The sequence below is a fragment of the Cervus canadensis genome, chromosome 5 (genome assembly GCF_019320065.1).
Source record: "Cervus canadensis isolate Bull #8, Minnesota chromosome 5, ASM1932006v1, whole genome shotgun sequence".
Classification (NCBI taxonomy): Eukaryota; Metazoa; Chordata; class Mammalia; order Artiodactyla; family Cervidae; genus Cervus; species Cervus canadensis.
The window spans coordinates 93575050-93594776 of NC_057390.1; the positions used below are offsets into that span (position 1 = coordinate 93575050).

The 19727-nt window shown below is 53.5% G+C and overlaps 1 protein-coding gene across 2 annotated transcripts in view; it reads right to left on the reverse strand.

Annotated features, from left to right (window-relative positions):
• Positions 1 to 730: 730 nt before the first annotated feature.
• Positions 731 to 19727, reverse strand: part of ENG (endoglin) — a 31431-nt gene continuing 12434 nt past the window's right edge. The window contains exons 3-15 of one of the 2 annotated variants that reach the window (XM_043469644.1): positions 13196 to 13336; positions 9871 to 10033; positions 8798 to 8960; positions 8374 to 8503; positions 7748 to 7922; positions 7365 to 7507; positions 5452 to 5589; positions 5187 to 5225; positions 4473 to 4589; positions 3890 to 4141; positions 2759 to 2813; positions 1649 to 1750; positions 731 to 1513 (exon numbers count right to left, since the gene is read on the reverse strand). In XM_043469644.1, coding sequence (XP_043325579.1) covers positions 1389 to 1513; positions 1649 to 1750; positions 2759 to 2813; positions 3890 to 4141; positions 4473 to 4589; positions 5187 to 5225; positions 5452 to 5589; positions 7365 to 7507; positions 7748 to 7922; positions 8374 to 8503; positions 8798 to 8960; positions 9871 to 10033; positions 13196 to 13336 — 1743 coding nt within the window. In that variant the 3' untranslated portion in view covers positions 731 to 1388. Of the gene's footprint in view, positions 1514 to 1648; positions 1751 to 2758; positions 2832 to 3889; positions 4142 to 4472; positions 4590 to 5186; positions 5226 to 5451; positions 5590 to 7364; positions 7508 to 7747; positions 7923 to 8373; positions 8504 to 8797; positions 8961 to 9870; positions 10034 to 13195; positions 13337 to 19727 lie in introns of both variants that reach the window. The other variant, XM_043469642.1, reaches the window with a different exon arrangement.

Below are 19727 nucleotides of genomic sequence, written 5' to 3' on the forward strand. Positions count from 1 at the left end.
CCCTGATAGTCCAGTGGTTTTAAGACTCTGCATTTTCAATGCAGAGGACGTGGGTTCGTTCGATCCCTGGCTAACTAAGGTCCCACATGCTGCATGGTATGGCCAAAAAAAAAAAAAAATTAAAAAAGCACTGGCTAAACATTCGATGGGCTTCCCGGGTGGCTCAGATGGTAAAGAATCTGCCTGCAATGCAGGAGACCTGGGTTCGATCCCTAGGTTGGGAAGGTGCCCTGGAGAAAGGAATGGTTACCCACTCCAGTATTCTTGCCTGGAGAATCCAATGGACAGAGGAGCCTGGTAGGCTACAGTCCATGGGGTTGCTTGGAGTCAGACATGACCAAGCAACTAACACACAAACATTTGACTGACTTGACCTCTAGCTCTCTCAGCAGACAATAGGGGGATGAGGACTATGGCTGGTCTAAGAACTGGCCTGCATAGGAGACCAGGTTGTGTGGACTGGACAAGTCTCTCCCTCCTTCCCTCTGAGCCTCAGGCGGCCTGTCTGTGAAATGAAAAGGATGAATTGATGTCCCTTGACCACACAGTAAGCACAGGGACCTTGTGATCACAAATTCTGACACCCATTTCACAGATAAGAGAACGGTGGCTGGCGTAAAGAAGCCGCAAGACCTGTCCACAGTCACACAGCCCAGAAGTGGGATTTGAACCCAGAACAGTCAGCCCTCTCCCTGGTGTAGGTGCCCCTCCCCTTCCAGCCCAGCCCAGCTCTGGTTTCATGGTCTGATTTATTGGTGATAAGTATACAGGGGAGGACCCAGGACAGACTGCCTGGGGGGTGGGCGTGGGGCGGTGTCTCTGTGTGACAGCTGCAGGGAGGAGCGAGGCTCCCCCACGCCACTCCCAGGCTGGGCACCCCTCGGCTTCTGTCTCCCCGCCAGAGTCGTGCCGGTTCCGACGCGGAGGCGCTGGCAGCAGGTGCAGGTGGCTCTGTGCTGGCTTGGTCTCCACAGAGGAGGTGCCATCAGCCTGGGTGGGCTGGACTGAGTCCTGGAGTTCTCACCTTCTGCCCAGCCCAGGTCACCGAGTGCTGGATCCAGGTTACAATGACAGGGACTTTCTTGGGTGTTTACAGCAATGTGGACATACAGGGCAGTGGACTCTCACCCTGCGGTCCTGGGCAGCTGCACCCCAGGGCCTCTGGGTTTGAAAGTTCGTTGGGGTGGGGTGGGGGGACCCCAAGGCGTTCCGAGCTGGTGCTCCCACTGGTGGCAGGCCTCTGGGAGCGAGGCAGCAGGGGCGGGTGCAGAGGGCAGGGTTCATCCTTGGTCAAGTGGAGGGGCTGGGGTCCCGGGATAAGTCCACGGCCAGTGGTTCCCAGCTGGTGGCTGCTCAGTCTCTCCTGCTGGGCGGGGGCTGGCTGGGCACTACGCCATGCTGCTGGTGGAGCAGGGGGTGCTCTGGGTGCTCCCGATGCTGTGGTTGGTGCTACTGCTCTCCGAGGAGGCCGGGGCAGCCACCGCCACCACGGGCTCCCGCTTGCCGGGGTGACCTGGGGGCAGGGGTGGAGGTCAGGGCCCCGGCCAGGGCTCCCCACTGCCCCAGAGACTGCGCGGGGCTCCCGGGGCTCCCCCAGGTGGTGATGGAGGGGACCTGAGCACTCACTGTGGGGGCCTGGGATACTCACGCGTGTGCGAGTAGATGTACCAGAGCGCGGCGGTGAGCAGGGCCCCGATGAGGAAGGCGCCAAAGGTGATGCCCAGCACGGCAGGCAGGACGAGGCCTTTGTCTGCACCACCAAGGACAGGATGGCTGCGATCAGCACTGCCATCTTCTCCCTGCACCTCCCATCCCCACTCCCCGCCCTGTTCTGCCGGCCAGGAGCGCAGGTTTTGGTGCCAGTCTCAGCTCAGCCACTGACCCTGACTTCTCTGAACCCATTTCCTCATCTAGCCAATGGGCTCATCACACCCACACGTGGCATGAAGCTGTGTTGCTAAGAGCATCCCCCCAAAAGGGCCCAGCCAGGCCTTTGGGGCCATGCCTCTGCCTCCTGAGGCTGGTAGAGATACATTTTTAGGGAGGCTGGATGGTATAATCTGAGCAAAGTATGAGTGGGGCCTGAGAGTCCAGAGTCCCGCTATGTGACCTTAGGTCAGTCCCTACCCCTCTCTGAGCCCGCTACCAAAGTAGAATCCAGAGCACCCCTGAGGGCCCTTCAGCTCTCTTCTTGGGTTTTCCCAAGCTTCACTCTTTCTGCACTCCTGATGCTTGTCTGACTATGGGCCAGGCACCCTGCCCATAGCCCTCTGAATTTCCATCCCCGCAGTGGGGTCATTAACCTGCCCTCTTGATTGTAGGCTGGGCGTAGGGCCTCCATCCAGGCCCAGGTGGGATGGCCAAGGGGCCGATGCTTCTCCCACCTGCATTCAGTGTCAGGGACTCTTCTGCCCAGGGGGGACCTGGGCCCAGGGGGGGAACTAAGACAGGCTGGGGGGAGCTGGGCTGAGGGGCATCCTCCACACTAGGGGTCTTATGGAAGGAGAGGCCAGCGCTGCCTCCAAGTCCTGTCCAGTCCCGATTCCAGGAGGCTCCATCCCCCAGCAAGGTCAGCCGGCCACCCTGGGGATCAAGAAGAGCCGAAGGCCTGGGATGTGGTCCCATGGGGTGGTCACAAGCAAACGCTCTCCATAAGGAAGACTCTAGCTGTGGCCCCTGCTCTCTGGGGTCCTCTGAGCACCCATTGTGCCCCACTCTGACTTCAGTTCCTGGAACCCAGGGGAGACTTAGAACTCACCAGGCAGGCCGGCACTGACGATGTTTAGGCGCATAGAGACAGTCTTTTGGACTTCCTGGAGGAGGAAGAGAGCCTGGGGTGTGGCACAGCCTTTGAGAGGCAGCTCTAGGCTTCCTCCCTGTCTCTGTGACCCTGGCCTGCCACAGCCCACCCTGGGGCCTTGACTCTGAGCCCCATCTGCACCACCTTCTGGCTGGAGGCCTCTGGGCAAATGCTGGCAGATCTGTGCTGTGGAAGGGTGGCAGCCAGACAATTCTTGGCTGCTCCTGGTGTGTTTCCTGTGAGTTCCTGAAAGGTTCCCAACTCCCATGAGGATTATGGGAGCACCGCAACCATTATCCTTGTGAATGCCCAGAAGCCCGGGCTCACCGTGGCCCAGGGAGAGCCCACTCAGGAGTGGTCCCAGAGGCTTCTCCAGCTTCATACAACTAGAGAAGCTTCTCATCCTGCAGACCCTTTTGTGTGCCAGGGCTTGGGGATGACTGTGTGTGTGTGAGTGTGTGTGTGTGTGTGTGTGTGTGTGTGTGTGTTCAGGGCCCAGTGTTTAAGAACTGGTATACACTGGATGGTGAAGTGTTGTGACAAGTAAGTGCAGAAAATCAGAATTTTGTGTCCTTTGTACTAACCCTCTTCCCTGAGGCCTACTGTTTGTTGAGATTACCATGGTGATCATACTATATGGATAAGATGGGTGGGTGGATGGATTCCTGGGTGGATGGATTGATGGATGATAGCTGGGTGCGATTGTAGAAGGTTGGATGGATGACTGGGCTGGTGGAAGGACTCTGGATGAATGACTGGGTGGGATGGTGAGAAGCATCAACTGATAAATGATGACTGAATGGGATGGTGGGAAGACAGATAGATGGGTGAAATAATGGATGGATAGATGGATGGACAGATGGATAGTGGTTGCAGCTGCATATCCGACCAATGTCCCAAGACATACCACAGCCATCCAAAGGTGTTGGGTGGCAGAAAGAGTGCCCTTGGTACCCAGAGGCCACGTGTCTGCCTGTGGCTGTCTTTTGTCCACTGGTCCCACATCCTCCTGGTCTATCACATCCCTTCCTGGAAAGTCCAGACCCAGAAGCCACCCCTGAAGCTGGGCTGGGCCCGGCTCCCACTCACCAGGGACCGAATCCCGGGATGCATGGTCACAGAGCAGCTGAGGATGCCAGTCGTGGGCATGGGCACCATGTAGCCGCGGAGGAGGAAGCTGAAGCGTATGTCACCACTAGGGCTCGGGGACAGCAGGCTCACGCAGCTGCTCTTGGCTTCCTGGCCCTGAATGAGTTCCACGATTTCCATGTCGGGCCCCAGGTTCAGTTGGCAGCTCTCCAGCTGGATCTTGAGCTCAGGGGTGGATGGGGACACGCTCACCTGCACGAGTAGGTAAGGGGGCCGAGGCCCAGTCAGTTACTCGTAACTCTCCACCTTACCTGTTCTCCCGAAATAAGCTAGATTCATTCTAGAATTCCTGCTCGGGAACTTTGATGGTGGAAGGACAGTTACTGGCCTGCCTGGAGCAAAGGAGGAGGAGGTGACATTCCAACCACTGTTTGAGCTCTGCCTCCTCGCCCACTACCCCCACCCCACAACCCTGCACCAGGGTGACCCCCTCCTCCCCCTGGGACGTCAAGATCCACTGGGAAGAAAGAAAAGCTCTGAAAAATCCCAAGGGGCAGCAGGCCTGAGCAGTTAAGTCCAGTACCTGCACAAAGCCCTGCTGGCCCAGCTCGATGGTGTTGGAGGCTTGGAGGAAGTGCGGGCTGAGGTAGAGGCCCAGCTGGAGGGAGAGGTTGTCCATGATGATGCACTGCACCTTTCTCTGTGGGGATGGGAGGGAGGCTTGGTGGGTCTGGGAGGCACCCAGTGAGAAAGCTAAGGGGTGGGAGCAGGAGTCATGGTCCAGAGTTGTTGCCTGACCCTCTTCCTCACCTTCCCCACCACAACTGATATTTATCAAGAACTTGCTCTCAGGAATTCCCTGGTGATCCAATGGTTAGGATTCTGTGCTTTCACTGCTGAAGGCCTGTTGTCTGATCTCAGTCGGGGAACTAAGATCCCACAAGCCGCAGAGCCAGAAAAAGAACTTGCTCCGCACAAAACTGACCCATGTGCTTTCCATGTCTCCTCTTGGTGATGGGTCATCCCATAGCAGGTTCCTTTCTTATAACTCCTATTAACAGGACCTTTGGGCCCAGAGAGCTTCTGTGATTTGCCCAAGGCCACACAGCCAATTCGTGCTTGAACCCTCTGACCTGAGAGGCTGAGAACATGACCCTGAACAGTACTGCCCCCACTGCACAGAAGGGGAGACTAGGGCACACTGGAGACACATTGGCTTCCCAGGATCAGGGTTTGAGTCTCCTGAGGCCTGCTCCCCCTGGACCACATGGGTTAGCACGTTGACCGTCCATCTCACCCGCTGCGGTGATGAGCTTGACAGAAGTCTGATGACCACCTGCAGGAAGAGAGCCAAAGAGCTGGTCAGAGCCCGAGAGAAGCCCAGAGGGTATCCCACCCAAGCCACCCATTTTTTTGGATGGGGAAACTGAGTCAACCAATGGCGAAGCTTTTCTTGTCTTTCTACTGAGCACCACACCCACTCTCCCCAAAGCCTCTCTGCCTGGAAGATCCAGGAGGTGCCTGGAAGGGGCACCATCCCTTTTTCCCACCTCAGGTCTTACCTCGTTACTGACCACATTTTCCACCACTTCCATGCCACAGCTGGAGTAGCCGCTGCTCAAGACAAACTCGTCTTCTGTTTCCTCAGCTTGGCAGCTGGAGTCCCAGAAGGTCAGGCTTGTGATGGTACATAGCAGAGTCTGGGCCAGGGTTGTGGGGGGTGTGGGGGAGGCACTGTCAGGAGGCACAGGGCTCCCCAGGGCTTGTCCATCACACCCCAGCACTAAGGATTCGAGACCCAGGGGTCTCGAATCACAGCCACGCCTCTGCTCCCATCCCCATTATTGTTAGGTCTCATCATCCTACACCGTTTAAGAGTTACTACTTTTCCTGAACTTGACACACTTCTGTATCTAGCAATAATATCTGTGACATCATGAGCATATTCTAGACAAATGCATTCAGAGAAATTGTGTGGGTTTGGTTTTTTCCAAAGATCAATGGATGACAGTGTATGGCATCCAGGCCCCTTGGGACTGGATGGCAGTAATGCCAGCCATTACTGATCCCTGCACCACCTCCTCCACCTCCCAGACATCTGCCGGGCCAAGTAGAGGCAGGTAAGAAGCAGGAGATGGGCTGCAGACAGATGGAACTTCATCTTGGCCCTGATACCACACACCCCAAAACACTTCCACATGGACATAGAGTAAAATGTCATTCTAAAATCCCTGAGAACATGCATGACTCATCAAGACTCTGGCAGAGAGATTTCCTGCCTCAGAAAGACTAGAAAAAAATCACAAAGGAGAAGATGGCCAGCTAGGATGGCCCAATGTTTTCAAACATCCCCAAAATTAAGAAACACTCTGGCGAAAATTTAAAGAACGATAACAAACCAGGAGAGATTATTTCAATAAGAATGATAGACAAAGGGCCACAAATGTCTTTCTTCATGTAAAAAGCTTATAGAAATAATCAAGAAAAATACCAAAGGAGGGAGGCTCAAGAGGGAGGGAACATATGTATACTTATGGCTGATTCATGTTGTTGTACGGCAGGAATCAAAACAATGCTGTAAAGCAATTATCCTCCAATTGAAAAAAAATTTTTTTTTTAAATACCAAAAAAAATACAGAGACTTTGATTATTATCAGTTACACAGTATCAAGTCCACACTCACTACTTAATGATCAAAGAAGTAGAAACTCAAACAAGAATGGAAGACAAGGTTCCACCCCCACATCAGCAAAGTTTTTTAGACAAAAAAAACAATAATTTGGAGAGAGAGTCAAAATGTTCTCATTAATCAGCAGTGAAAATTGGAATCATCTTTTGGAAAGCGAGTTGGCAACATGTATCAAAATTTCCAGAATGTTCCCTCATTTTTGACCCAGCAATCTCACTGATGTAGAAACCTATCTTAAGAAAACAATTCTATTTAAAGAAGAATTTCATGCACAATGACACTTCCTGCATATTTATAATATTACAGAATTGAAAACACCCAAATGTCTAAGGAGGGAGGAGGAGCTAATTATGGCATCTCAATATGATGGGATCAAATGTGTTTTTAAAGTGATATTATTAAGTACATATGAACTTGGGCTTTCCTAGTGGTTCAGAGGGTGAAGAATCTGCTTGCAATGCAGGTCAGGAAGATCTCCTGGAGAAGGGAATGGCTACCCACTCCAGAATTCTTACCTGGAGAATTCCATGGACAGAGGAGCCTGGCGGGTTACAGTCCATGGGATCACAAAGATTCAAACACGACTGAGCACCTAACACATTGCTCCACACCAGGTGAGGTCGTCAGACCTCCTGTAATCCTCACCACCTGGTAGGAACCATTATCAAGCCCATTCTACAGGTGGAAAAACTAAGGCTTGTAGAGGAATGTGATTGGTCCTCCTGCCTGGATTAGGACAAAGGAAGGACCCGTGTCAGCTGGACTGGAGGCCAGGAGCTCCCTTACCGAGATGAGATCCTTCTTGAGTACCAGAGTCATGCCATCACTGGAGCACTTGGGCTGGATCAGGGTCAGAAGTAGCTCCTGGTTGCAGCCCTTATTGGCAGTGGTGATCTCCAGCGGTGTGGGTGAGGGCTGCAGCCCACTGCCTGCAGGATAGCAGAGGGGGCCCCCGCAGACAGTCACTGTGGAGCTCACTGTGCTCTGAGGTGCTAAGCACCTCTCTAGCTAGGTACTCTCAGCATTCCTGAGATGCACATGAGGAATATGGGGCTCCCACCAGCTGCTGCAACTTTCCCAGTTCACACAGCAGCTGGGCGTAGCAACAGATCCCAGGAGAGGGCCAGGGAAGGGAGTGAGGGGGCAAGGAAAGGGAGTCAGGTGCTTACCACAGCTGTGGGTCTTCAGAGAGACATCACTGGTCAGAGGGAGCTCCACGAAGGATGCTACTACACTGGCGTTGAGCCTCCGGGCCTCCCCCAGCAGGCCTTGGGTTGTGTTTGGGAGTTGGAAACCAGGGTTGATCCTATCTGGAAAGATCTTCAAGGAGTATTCACCAGTGGTCTAATGACAGGGAGAGAGGTAGAGCAAGGAGCTACAGACACAGTCAGGGGCCACACAGCCTGGCAAGATGTGCCTGCAGGCTGGCCAGGGTTTGCCAGGCCTCAGTCAGGCTCTCTTTTGCTCCTGCTGTTTCCCCTGCCTGGACCACCTCCCCTCATCTACTGGTTCCTATCTGTCTTTCAACTCAGCTTGGAGTTCACCTCTCCAGGAAACTTCCCTGATGCAGTGGGCGGGGTTAGGGGGCCTCTCTAAGGGATCATGGAAGGCCTCCTGGAGGAGGTGTCATCTAGGTGAAGGTCTGAAGGAAGGATAGGTAGAGCACAGAGAGCAGAAGGATCATCGTATATAAAGGCTCAGTGCTGGGGTGATGGTGCAGGAAGTTTGGGTTTTTTCTTTGAGGAGCCTTGGGAAGACCTGAACGGGGCTGTGTGGGTCTCAAAGCAAGACTCACCCAGATCTGCATGTTATGGTTGGCGTCGATTAACCAGGACACGTAGGGTGGACCCTGAAGGATGAGCACGGCGGCGTCAGTATCTCTCCAAGCACAGTTCAGCTCCAACTTCACGGTCACTGTCCGGGGCCTGGGGAGGGGGAGACGGATCCCCCCCGCATCAGCGAGGGCGTAGTGCGGGGTGTGGGGCGGGGCGGGGCGGGGGAGCTTGACCAGGAATTGCGGGGCCAGAACAAAATCTGGGGTCGGGTGAGCAGCCCCTGCGCTCCTAACCTGGTTGGTCCTGGGTCTGTCAGCGTGGAAATGGGCGGGGCCCAGATATAGGCGGGGGTGACAGTTCTCTAACCAGGCCGGGGCGGGGCTAAGGCTGGGACAGAAGCGGGGCTTTATAGGGGGCTGGGGCTGGCCGGGCTGGCTCCCTTACCAGGCCTCTGGGCCCGGTAGGATCCTCAGGATGTGCGCCTCCTTGTGGCCAGCCACACCTTCCAAGCGGCAGCCCCGAACCGGGGCGTAGGCTTTCCGGCTCCATTCGAGCGTGTGGCCCATGGCCTTCTGGGGTTCCAGAATGCAGAGCGGTGAGCTCGAGGCTGCGGAGATAAGCGCACCTCTGTCTCCTCCTGGAGCAGCCTAGCATCTAACACACAGGCCCACCCTCTCCCACAGTAATGGTGGGGAAGGCAGGATGGCTTCCAGATGGCGCTGGTGGTAAAAAAAAGAACTCTCCAGCCAATGCAGGAGACCTAAGAGACAGGGGTTCGATCCCTGGGTCTGGAAGATCCCCCTGGAGAAGGAAATAGCAATCCACTCCAGTATTCTTGCCTGGAGAATCCCATGGACAGAGGAGCCTGGTGGGGGTACACTCCATGGGGTCACAAAGAATCAGACACAACAGAAGCGACTTAACACAGACGCAGGCACGATGGAGCAGCAAAGAGTGGGGGCTTGGGAGGACCCGGGTTCAAATCCTCTTACAGCAGAGTGACCCAGGGCAAGTCCCTGGCCTCTGTTTCCTCATCTGTCAACACACATTTTATTTAAGGTATAAAACCATGGTGTATGTTAGAGATGCAACCCAGCAACTGCCTGTACATCTTCCCCCTTTTATCTTTCTTACAGTATTTACCGTGACCTGAAATTATAGAATTTGTATACCTGTCTATTATCATCTTCCTACCACAGTGCCAGCTCCAGGAGGGTAGGATCTGGGTTTGTCCCCACAGGGTCCCCAGATGCCTGGCATAGGGCTTGGCACATACTAGGGACATAATAAATAATATGAAAGTGCTATTTTTGTAGGTCAAGAGACTGACAAATGGTAGCAGTTTCACAGAGTTCAATCTAACATTTGATCACAGGGTAACCACTGTCCTAAGTGACCCTGGGCAGATCACATCCCATCTTGGTGCCTTAGTGTCCACATCCGAGGAATGAGACAGAGGAATTCAGATTCCTCCAGAGTGGAGTCCTGAACCCAGAGAGGCTGTTGGGGAGGCAGACCTTGGTCCAGACGAAGGAGGATGGTTTCTGGGTCGTTCAGCTCAGCAGCAGAGGCGATGGGACCCTTTGTAGTCGCCCAGTTGAGGAGCTGGTCCTTGGTGGTGAAGGATGGCAGCTGTGTGGTATTGGCATCTAGGGCCTCGGGAATGACCAGTTTGGGGTCCTGGGGAGACACGTGGCAGCTCAGGACGCTTTCCCTGAGCCTGAATGCCTTCTGTCCCATGCCAGAGGTCAGGAGATAACTGGGGGAGGCAGCTAGTTGGCTGAGCAGAGAAGGCCAGGGCTGAGGAGGCTGAGGCTGGTGGAGCCGAAGTCAGCCCACAGGCCCCTAACTAGGGCCCCTCAGAGCCAGATCTGCCCCATCTCCTTTCCACACCTGGGGGGCTGGGTGGACACACATCCATGTTCATCCACCTGTTCAAACGTCACCCTCCCACTCCTCCATAAGCATCCTCATTCAGTCCCCACTTATCATGAGGCTCATGTTGGTTTCCCCGACACTCTTGTGAGGGACAGTGGTTGGCTTGGCCACCCCTGCATGGGGCTTGACACACAGTAGGCACTAAGAAATATTTGTCTGACTGTGTGCTGGGTCTTGAGACCAGCAATAAAGATCCTGACATGGCACACGGCAGGTGCTCCCTGCACATGGAAATGGAGAAGGGAAGATAGAAGACATGGATGAATAAATGAGTGAATGAAAGACAAACGACTGGTCCCTGCTCTGGGAGATCTAACCATCCAGAAACCAGTCATGCCTCAAGTCATTTGAAACAACAGAAGACAGAGGATATTATTCTATAAGAAACAAAAGGAGCAAGACAGGTCCCTTGAAAGAACAGAGATGAGAATCTGGGTGGCTCTAGCACCTCATTGCCTCCACTGCCCATGCCTCAGCAGAGACTGTGGTGGGCTAAAGAAGGAAATAGGAAAGACTTCCTGGGGTAGAAGTCAAAGGATTCATAGGAAGCTGCTGGGGCCATGGACTCAGAGTTCCTCTTCCATCCATCTCCAAAGCCAGAGGCATTATGCTGAAGCAGCAGCAGCATGCGAGCTTCAGGCTAGATACTAAGGGGGACTGCCTGACAGTGGAAATAGGCAAGACATCAGAGAATGGTCCACTTGGAATGGAGTAGGACTTTAACAAGGGGGCAAAGTGATGAGGACCTGGGTGAGGAATCCAGTGCCCACCCCCACCCCATGGAAGGGCTTGGACAGCCGTCTAGAGCTGGAGAGTTGGGTTGGGTGGGGAGGGGGAGGACTTTTACCATCTGACCCTCAGGGTCAGCTCTGTAAAATGGGAATGTAATAGGGATTAAAGGGCGTTTGTCAAGCTCTTGGCGCTGTGTCTGGTACAGAGTCCTGCGCCCTCCCCCGGTGAGACTCGGTCTCTCCAGAGGCGTCCAGGCTCCGGCTACTTGGGGCCAGCTCCGGAAGCTGCGGGCCGAGGTCGCGCGCGGCTCCGGCGGTCCATCCGCCCCCTCTCCCGGGCCCGTGTATTCTTAGCCCCGGGGAGGAAGGCGTGGCCGAGGCCGGAGCCGGCGGCCGCTGCGACCTTCCGGCCCGGCGGGCGGGCGGGCGCTTTTCATGTGCCCTGCGTCAGCCAGAGCCCCGCCGGGCCTAGAGCCCGGGGCTGGGCCGCCAGAGGGTCGGGGAATGGGAAGGGGGGAAAACGGGAGGTGGGGAAGAGGAGCCGTGGCCGGGCCTGGCTTGCCCGCACTGGGAGCCGTGGGGTGGGTCCCGCTGCGTCCTCCCGGTTGGCTGCGTTCGGCCTGCCCCGTCCCTCCCGTGGGGCTGGGGGGCTTCCATGCCGGCCCGCTCCGCCTGACTCTGCGCTTCCTGCCGCCAGTCGCGCACCCCCTCAGCTTCTCTCGCTGTCTAGGCCCGCATCCCAGGCAGCCCGGGACGGGGGGCCTGTCTTCAGGTCCCTTCCTCCTCTCCTGCTCCGCGAACTCTTAAGTCTTTCAGAGTCGTCTGTTCCTCCCACAACAGGCCGGCCCTCTTTCCGTTTCCAATTTTTTTTCTGTGTCCTGCTCCCACTTGTTTTCTTTGCTCTCCCCCGAGCTCCGGCTCTCTCCCCTCTGCTTTTTCTGGCTGTAAACAACAGCTGCTTACATCTGGTGGGGGGCCACCTCCCAGGGCCCTAAACGTGGAGGAGGCAGTGCACCCGGCCCACCCTACCTCCCTCCAGCCCTGAAACCCCTGGCTGTGGTCCCAGCCAGTGGACCTTCTCTCTCTCTGGTGGATGTGTCTGACATTTAAAATTTGAATTTTTTTTAAAATAATTTTTCTCCAATTTAGGCCATGTAAATTATAGCAAATCTTGCAAATTCAATACAGTGAAAAGAACAAAGCAGATCTCTGCTCCTCATCCCTCTCCCCAGCCAGAACTACTGTTAACACATTGTTAGGTTTCTTTCTGGCCTTTTTTTGGTCTGTACTTGACTATTTTCACATTTACATCTTGTAAACTTTTTCAAAGACAGTGACAAGGTTATTTTATGGAGGAGTATCAGTGAGTCCAGTTCTCCCACTGGACAGATAGGAAAACTGAGGCTATGAGAGAGGGTTGGAGTTGGCCAATCTGCACATCAACCTGAGGGCTTCCCAGGTAGCTCAGTGGTAAGGAATCTGCGTGCCAGTGCAGGAGACGCAGGTTTGATCCCTGAGTCAGGAAGGTGCCCTGGAGGAGGAAATGGCAACCCACTACAGCATTCTTGCCTGGAAAATTCCATGGACAAAGGAGCCTGGCTGGCTATAGTTCATGGGGTCGCGAAGAGTTGGACACAACTAAGTGACTGAGCATGTACGCACGCACACACATCACCTCCCGAGTTTGATTCCCACCTCCAGGTTTGGGCTCTTCCCCAGGTTCTGTTGTCCTTTGTGTTCTCTCTGGCAGGGCCCCAAGGGGTTCACCAGGAAGGGCCCTGGTGAGTAATGTCAGAATGAAAAAGAGAAGCAAGGGACCCTGGCCCACAGAGGTGGACAGTTGCTGCTAAGTCGCTTCAGTCGTGTCCGACTCTGTGTGACCCCATAGACGGCAGCCCACCAGGCTCCGCTGTCCCTGGGATTCTCCAGGCAAGAACACCGGAGTGGTTGCCATTTCTTTCTCCAATGCATGAAAGTGAAAAGTGAAAGTGAAGTCGCTCAGTTATGTCCGACTCTTCGTGACCCCATGGACTACAGCCCACCAGGCTCCTCTGTCCATGGGATTTTCCAGGCAAGAGGACTGGAGTGGGTTGCCGTTGCCTTCTCTGGAGGTAGACAGCAGAGGCCTCCCAAAGCCCGTGCCTGAGGCTGCGGTTGGAGGTAACACACTCACGTAGGCCAGCTGGAGTGGGATTCCTGGTGCCTGCAATTTCAGGAAGATGGATTTGTTCACGCTGAGGATCAGCAGCACCTCTCGGGGCCGGATGCCACCTTGCTTGGATGTCTGGAGAGTCAGCTTCAGCTCTGATATGTCCTGGGATGGGGGCAAGGGGAGAGACACATATACAAATCAGTCAGGCTGCACCAGCGGTGTGTGCCACCCAGGTCAGCAGCGTTGACTCATTTACTGTCAGCTTCCATTTCATTCTCCCTGCCCAGCTTGTCCACTCCTGTCTTCCAGAGCCCAGCACAGTGCCTGACCCTCAGGCAGGTACCCAGAAAATATTTGCTAAACGAATGAAAGATGAGTCTCAGCAAATCCAAGGAAACTTTTTTTTTTTAACGATCAGAGGAAGGGATACATTGGGAGTTTGAAATTGACATGTACACACTGCTATATTTAAAATAAAATGCCTGGGACTTCCCTGGTGGTCTAGTGGCTAAGACTCCATGCCTCCAATGCAGGAAGCCCGGGTTCAATCCCTGGTCAGGGCACTCTATCCCACATGCCGAAACTAAGAGTTCATATGGTACAACTAAGACCTGGTGCAGCCAAATAAATAAATATTTTAAAACAAATAAATGCAGTGAGCCTAAACTTTATTCAGTAGTCAGTTGAGGTTTATCAATCCGTTAAACACCTGCTGTGAACCAGCCTGTTTGACTTTAGAGCATACTATGTGCCTTTTCTCTGTCCCAATGCAGCAGTGTTGAGGCATCAAACTCTGCTCCCCAATTGCAGTATTCCTATTTGCCTTACTATTTTGACGTACTAAATACTCATGTTTTGTCGGGTAATACCATTATTTTGATATTTTATAAGAAATGTGAAGTTGAAATCATTTCAGTGTCGAGAGTTACTGACTGCATTAAAAAATCTAATTGATCATGGTATAGGTATTTAGAATGCTTTCATAACAACAACAATAACAACAAATACCTAACATTTATATAGTGCTTCCTAAGTGCTTGAACTGTTCTAAGTGCTTTACACATTGACTCATTTAATCTCACGACAACCCTAAGAGGTAGGTACCATTGTTATTTTCATTTACAGATGAAGAAACAGGGCACAGATAGGTGAAGTCATGTGTCCATGACCACACAGCATGTAAGTATAGAACTAAGATCTAGACCTAGGCAGGCCTCTGCTCTCGACTACTATCCTGCCCCATCATGGTTTTTGTACCTCTTTATTCCCAGAAAGAAAAAGAACACAGCAATCCACAAGGCAAAGTTTCTACTGAAAAAATAGACTTCTTTGGTCCTTCCCTGGTGGTCCAGTGGTTAAGAATCCACCTTCCAATGCAGAGGACATGGGTTCGATCCCTTGTTGGGGAAACTGAGGCCCCACATGCTTTGGGGCAACTAAGCCCACTAGCCACAACTAGACAAGCCCACGCACGGCAACAAGAAGAAGCCTGCACGCCGCAGTGAAGACCCAGCACAGCCAGAAAGAAAGAAAGAAGAACCCCCGCTGTGTTCAAAGACTCTGAACCAATGGAGCGTGAACAGGTGACTCCTGAAACTGAGACAGGTGCAGGCCTCAGAAGCCGTGCCTTGGACTTATAAGGACAAAGAGGGATGGAAACATTTGATTGAAACACAAACTCCAGCTGTTCACAAAAGCTGGCAATCTCTCCAAAGAGACAAAAAGCTGACCCACCCCCCCCAAATCTCCTCAAACTTATCAAAAAGGAGAAGGATATTTCAAGATGAAGACATCAGTGGAAAGTTTTTAGATTTAACTTCTAATTATCTCCTGGCCATTTCCCCAACTGATGTCAGACAGCCAGAGTGTTTCAGCTGGAAAAATCTGCCCAGAAATATTTCCACTACCTAATAATGACACGGTGATCACACTTTGTAAGTTTGCTCTTTGAAACAAAATAAAAGCAAATAATATTTAATTTTCAATGTTTCATACTTCTTTTTCATTTTAGTGAGCTATTAGGTTGCTTATTTTTGAATGATTACTTTTATGCTAGTTTATAGTAGACTGATATATCTTGAATTTATGTTTGTGTAAGTTCACTTTTTTAAATTAATTTCTATTTTCTAATGGGTTTATAACTTTGGGGGTTTGAAATATCTTCTGTCATCAATTTTAAAAAATAGTGTACATTCTAAACACTTAAAGGATTAAATATTGGATTTACTATCATATTTTGGCAAAATAGGAAATACCACTCCAAATGTCAGAACTGACATTTTGTTCCAGGATTGTGATCAGTTCTTGAAATTAACTGAAGTGAAGGGAGACCCACCTTGGTGTTGTCAGGAAAGGCCTAGGCACTGCTGCCCTGTCTGAATCTTCAAGAATGGACCCACCCCAGCTTCATTACCTAATTGCCTATGTATTATTAGCTTGAACCATCAAATATGATTGCACAACTCTGTGTATATGATCAAAAACCCTCAACCGTACACTTTAAGTGGGCAGATGTTTTCACAATGAAGCTATTAAACTACGACAATCAAATATCAGTACTTTCACAGGGTTCAGTCTAATGAGTGCCCAGCCCTGTGTGTACTGCACATGCTCTCATCGAAGCAGGGTCAGGTATTCTCCCATTTCACAGACGTAGCGGTTGGGCACAGGGAGGGCCCCTGCCAAAGTGAATGGTGAAGTCAGAGGCCCAGTACCTGTCAGCGTGGTGCCAGAGTGGGTGCCTGGACCCCTGGGCAGCTCGCCTGGACCGTGTCCTCCCTCTCAACCCTGCCACTCCCCAGACTGCCCCACAGTTCATCACTGTCCAGCCCCATCTGTCTGTCCTCCCTCAGAGGAGTGACCCTCACGGCCCATACGTGGCGAATAGATGGGTCCTGTGGTTAGGAGGGGCCACGGCTGCTGCGGACAGGGAGAATAATCCCTCCTCTGCCCTTTGGTGGATGCCCACAGGCTGAGAGCACAGCCCTCGTCGAGGTGGCAGGAAAGAGCACTGCGACCATCCATGCCTGCTGCCACCCCACGGTAACTGTCCCTGTTTGTTCCTCAGTTTCCCCATCTGCAATACAGGGATAGGACAGAGTGGAAACCGAAACCAAGTGAGGCTCTGGATAAAGGAAGTTAAAGAAGAGAAGTAGAGGTCAGCGTCGGGTCATGCTGAGGGTGAGGGGTTAGGAGACTGGAACTTTGTGACATCTGTCATGACTCTCAGCTCTGCTCCCAGGGCTCACAGACCGATCCCTCCACTCTCTTGTCACCAAGTCCCTCCCTGTAGAGTTAGGGGTGGGGAGGGAGGAGGGGCATGGGCTGAGGCCCAAAGAGAGGCAGGCAGGGGCCAGGGCCATGCAGCAAGTAAGCCCTGTCAAAACTCAGGGAGGCTGGAGAGCTGGGCTTCCCGGGGTCTTGGAGCTCCCAGCGCGAGCTCAAAGGCCAGCTGGTTACCAGAAAAACCCAGCCAGGGTTTCCATAGCAAATACTTCCACCCCGTGGCCCTGACTCATCAACAGAGTCACTCACACGCAGACTTCCCTCTTTCCTCCCAGCCCCGAGCCCAAAGGTAAAGAAAGAGGTCTGCCTTGCACCCCATCCAAGCTCCCAGTCTTCCCCATGGCATCCTGGGAATTCTGGAAGGCCAGCCGAGGTGGGCAGGCCAGTCACGCCCTCGCCCCCAGCTCTTCAACCTGGGCTAGCCGGGGCCTGCCCGGCCCCTTCCCTGAGCCAGTGGGCGGGAGACCACGTTTCTATTTTTGTGCCTCTGGCCCACAGTTGCCATTGTCGGCCCAGCAGTCAGTGGCGGGAAGGGGGATTTCAGAGGGGAGGCCCTGAGCGCTAGTAGCCACTTATAGAAAGTCGCTTCCAGCAATTCTTTTAGGAGTGGAACCTCGGGCCTGCCTGCAGCCCCCACCCTCCTAGGGCCAGACTGGAGCCGGCCAGATTGGAGCCAGCCGTCCCTTTGCTCACCCCAGTGGAGTCAGACTTACAGGCAGGGTAGCAGGCGAAGGGCATCAAAGCCAGACGGACCTGAAGTCAAACCTGGGCTCAGTCATTAGCCTGTGACCCTGGGCAGTTACTTCCTGTCTCTGGGCCTTAGCTTCCTGATCTGGAAAATGGACTGAATGATATACGTACTTCATAGATTTGTGAGGATTCAGTGAGATTCTGCCTGTAAAGTGGGTGGTCCAATGTCCAGCCAAACACATGGCAATAGATTGGCTTTCTCGACCTCCCATTCCCTCCCTGCTCGCTCCTCCAGGGGAGGGCCATAATTTAGGGGCTGAGGAGGTGGGCATGAGGGCTGGGCAGCTGTTGGCTGGAATTGGGACCAGTCAGGCCTCCCTGCAACAGCCCCTCTCTGGTCTCTGTCCCCCCATCTGTGTAGGCTCAGTACTATACGGCTCTTTGAGTCCGTCTGCCTCCTTGGGGCTCCCAGTGTTTGCCATCTGGGCGTCGGTCTCCAGCCAGGTAGCTACAGAGTGGGCTTCCAGAACCCCCGGGAGAGGCGCGCCACTCTCTCCAGCTGAGGGTTCCTGATCAGCCCATGTCATCTCTACTTCCCCAGTTTCTTTGTCTGGGAGAATAGCACTGGGCCCAGCCCAGGGCTGCTATGCTTTTAATGGGAGACAGGGAAGATGGCACAACTCTGTCCTCCAGGAGCTTGGCATAGAACAAGACTTAACACTCCCAAACAACCAGTAACACCGCTAACCTCATGGAGATGGCCAATCAGCAAATGTTTATACACAGTTACATTTCCCCTTTCTTCCAATATTGACCCAGCAATCCAACCATCCACCAACCATCCACCAATCCAACCATCCATCCATCCACCCCTCCACCCATTCACCCATCCATCCATCCATCCATCCATCCACCCATCCACCCATCCACCCAACCACCCATCTATCCACCCCTCCACCCACCCACCCATCCATCCATCCATCTACCCATCCACCCACCCACCCACCCATCCATCCATCCATCCACCCATCCACCCATCCACCCACCTACCCACCCATCCACCCATCCACCCATCCACCCACCCATTCATCCACCCATCCATCCACCCACCCATCCATCCATCTGCCCATCCAACCATCCAACCATCCATCCACCCATCCACCCCTCCACCCACCCACCCATCCATCCATCCATCTACCCATCCATCCATCCATCTGCCCTTCCAACCATCCACTCATCCATCCATCCAACCATCCAATCATCTACCCATCCAACCATACAACCATCCATCCATCCACCATTCAACCATTCATCCACCCACCCATCCATCCATCCACCCACCCATCCATCCATCTGCCCATCCAACCATCCAACCATCCATCCACCCATCCACCCCTCCACCCACCCACATCCATCCATCCATCCATCCATCTGCCCATCCAACCATCCATCCATCCATCCATCCACCCATCCACCCACCCACCCATCCATCCATCCATCTACCCATCCATCCATCCATCCATCCATCCATCTGCCCTTCCAACCATCCACTCATCCATCCATCCACCCATCCATCCAACCATCCAACCATCCACCCATCCATCCATCCACCATTCAACCATTCATCCACCCATCCATCCATCCACCCACCCATCCATCCATCCACCCATCTACCCATCCACCCATCCATCCATCCACCCATCCACCCACCCATCCACCCACCCATCCATCCACCCATCCATCCATCTATCTGCCCATCCATCCATCCACCCATCCACCCATTTACCCATCCATCCATCCATCCAACCATCCAACCATCTATCCATCCACCCCTCCAACCATCCATCCATCCATCCATCCATCCACCCATCCATCCACCCATCCAACTATCCATCCATCATTCCATCTATCTACTCATCCTTCCAATTCCGGGACTGACCCTGAGTTGAACACTGGGGATATAGCACTGAGATGCAGACGCAGTCCCTGCCCAGTCTGTCTGGCCCCGAGTCCATGCCCTTCCCACCAAGCCTGTCCCTAACATCTGCAGGGCCTAGGGCAAGAACACATATGACAGCCCCTTGCCCCAACACCCCTCTTCTCTTCACATGGACACATGTGGACAACCAGCCTGGGTGCTCAAGCTCTGCCATGCTCACCTCACAGCCCTCTATGACCTCCCCACCATCACTGAGTCCATCACTCAGTACCAGGACTGCTGACACCCACCTCTGCCTCCTCCAGGAGTGGCTCCAGGGCAAAGGCCAGGTCTGCTTTCTCTCTGCACCATTGATGCCCATTCTTAGTCACCTTATGTAGCCCTCAAATCTGGGGGAGCTAACTCCAGCCTTGTAGTGTCCCCTCTAGAGGAAAGGACAAGAAGGAGCCCCATCCAACCCTGGGATGAAGCTCAGAGCATTTGGGCAGGGAGTTCTGGAGTCCTGGGTACCCAGGGCAGGGACTGGGGAGGGAGGGCAGAGGGGTGCAACTGGAAAAGGGCCAGAGAGGGGCTACATGTTGTAGGTCCCAGGCAGGGGCCTCCTTGCTTAAGTCTGAGGGCTGCACTACCTTCCACAGC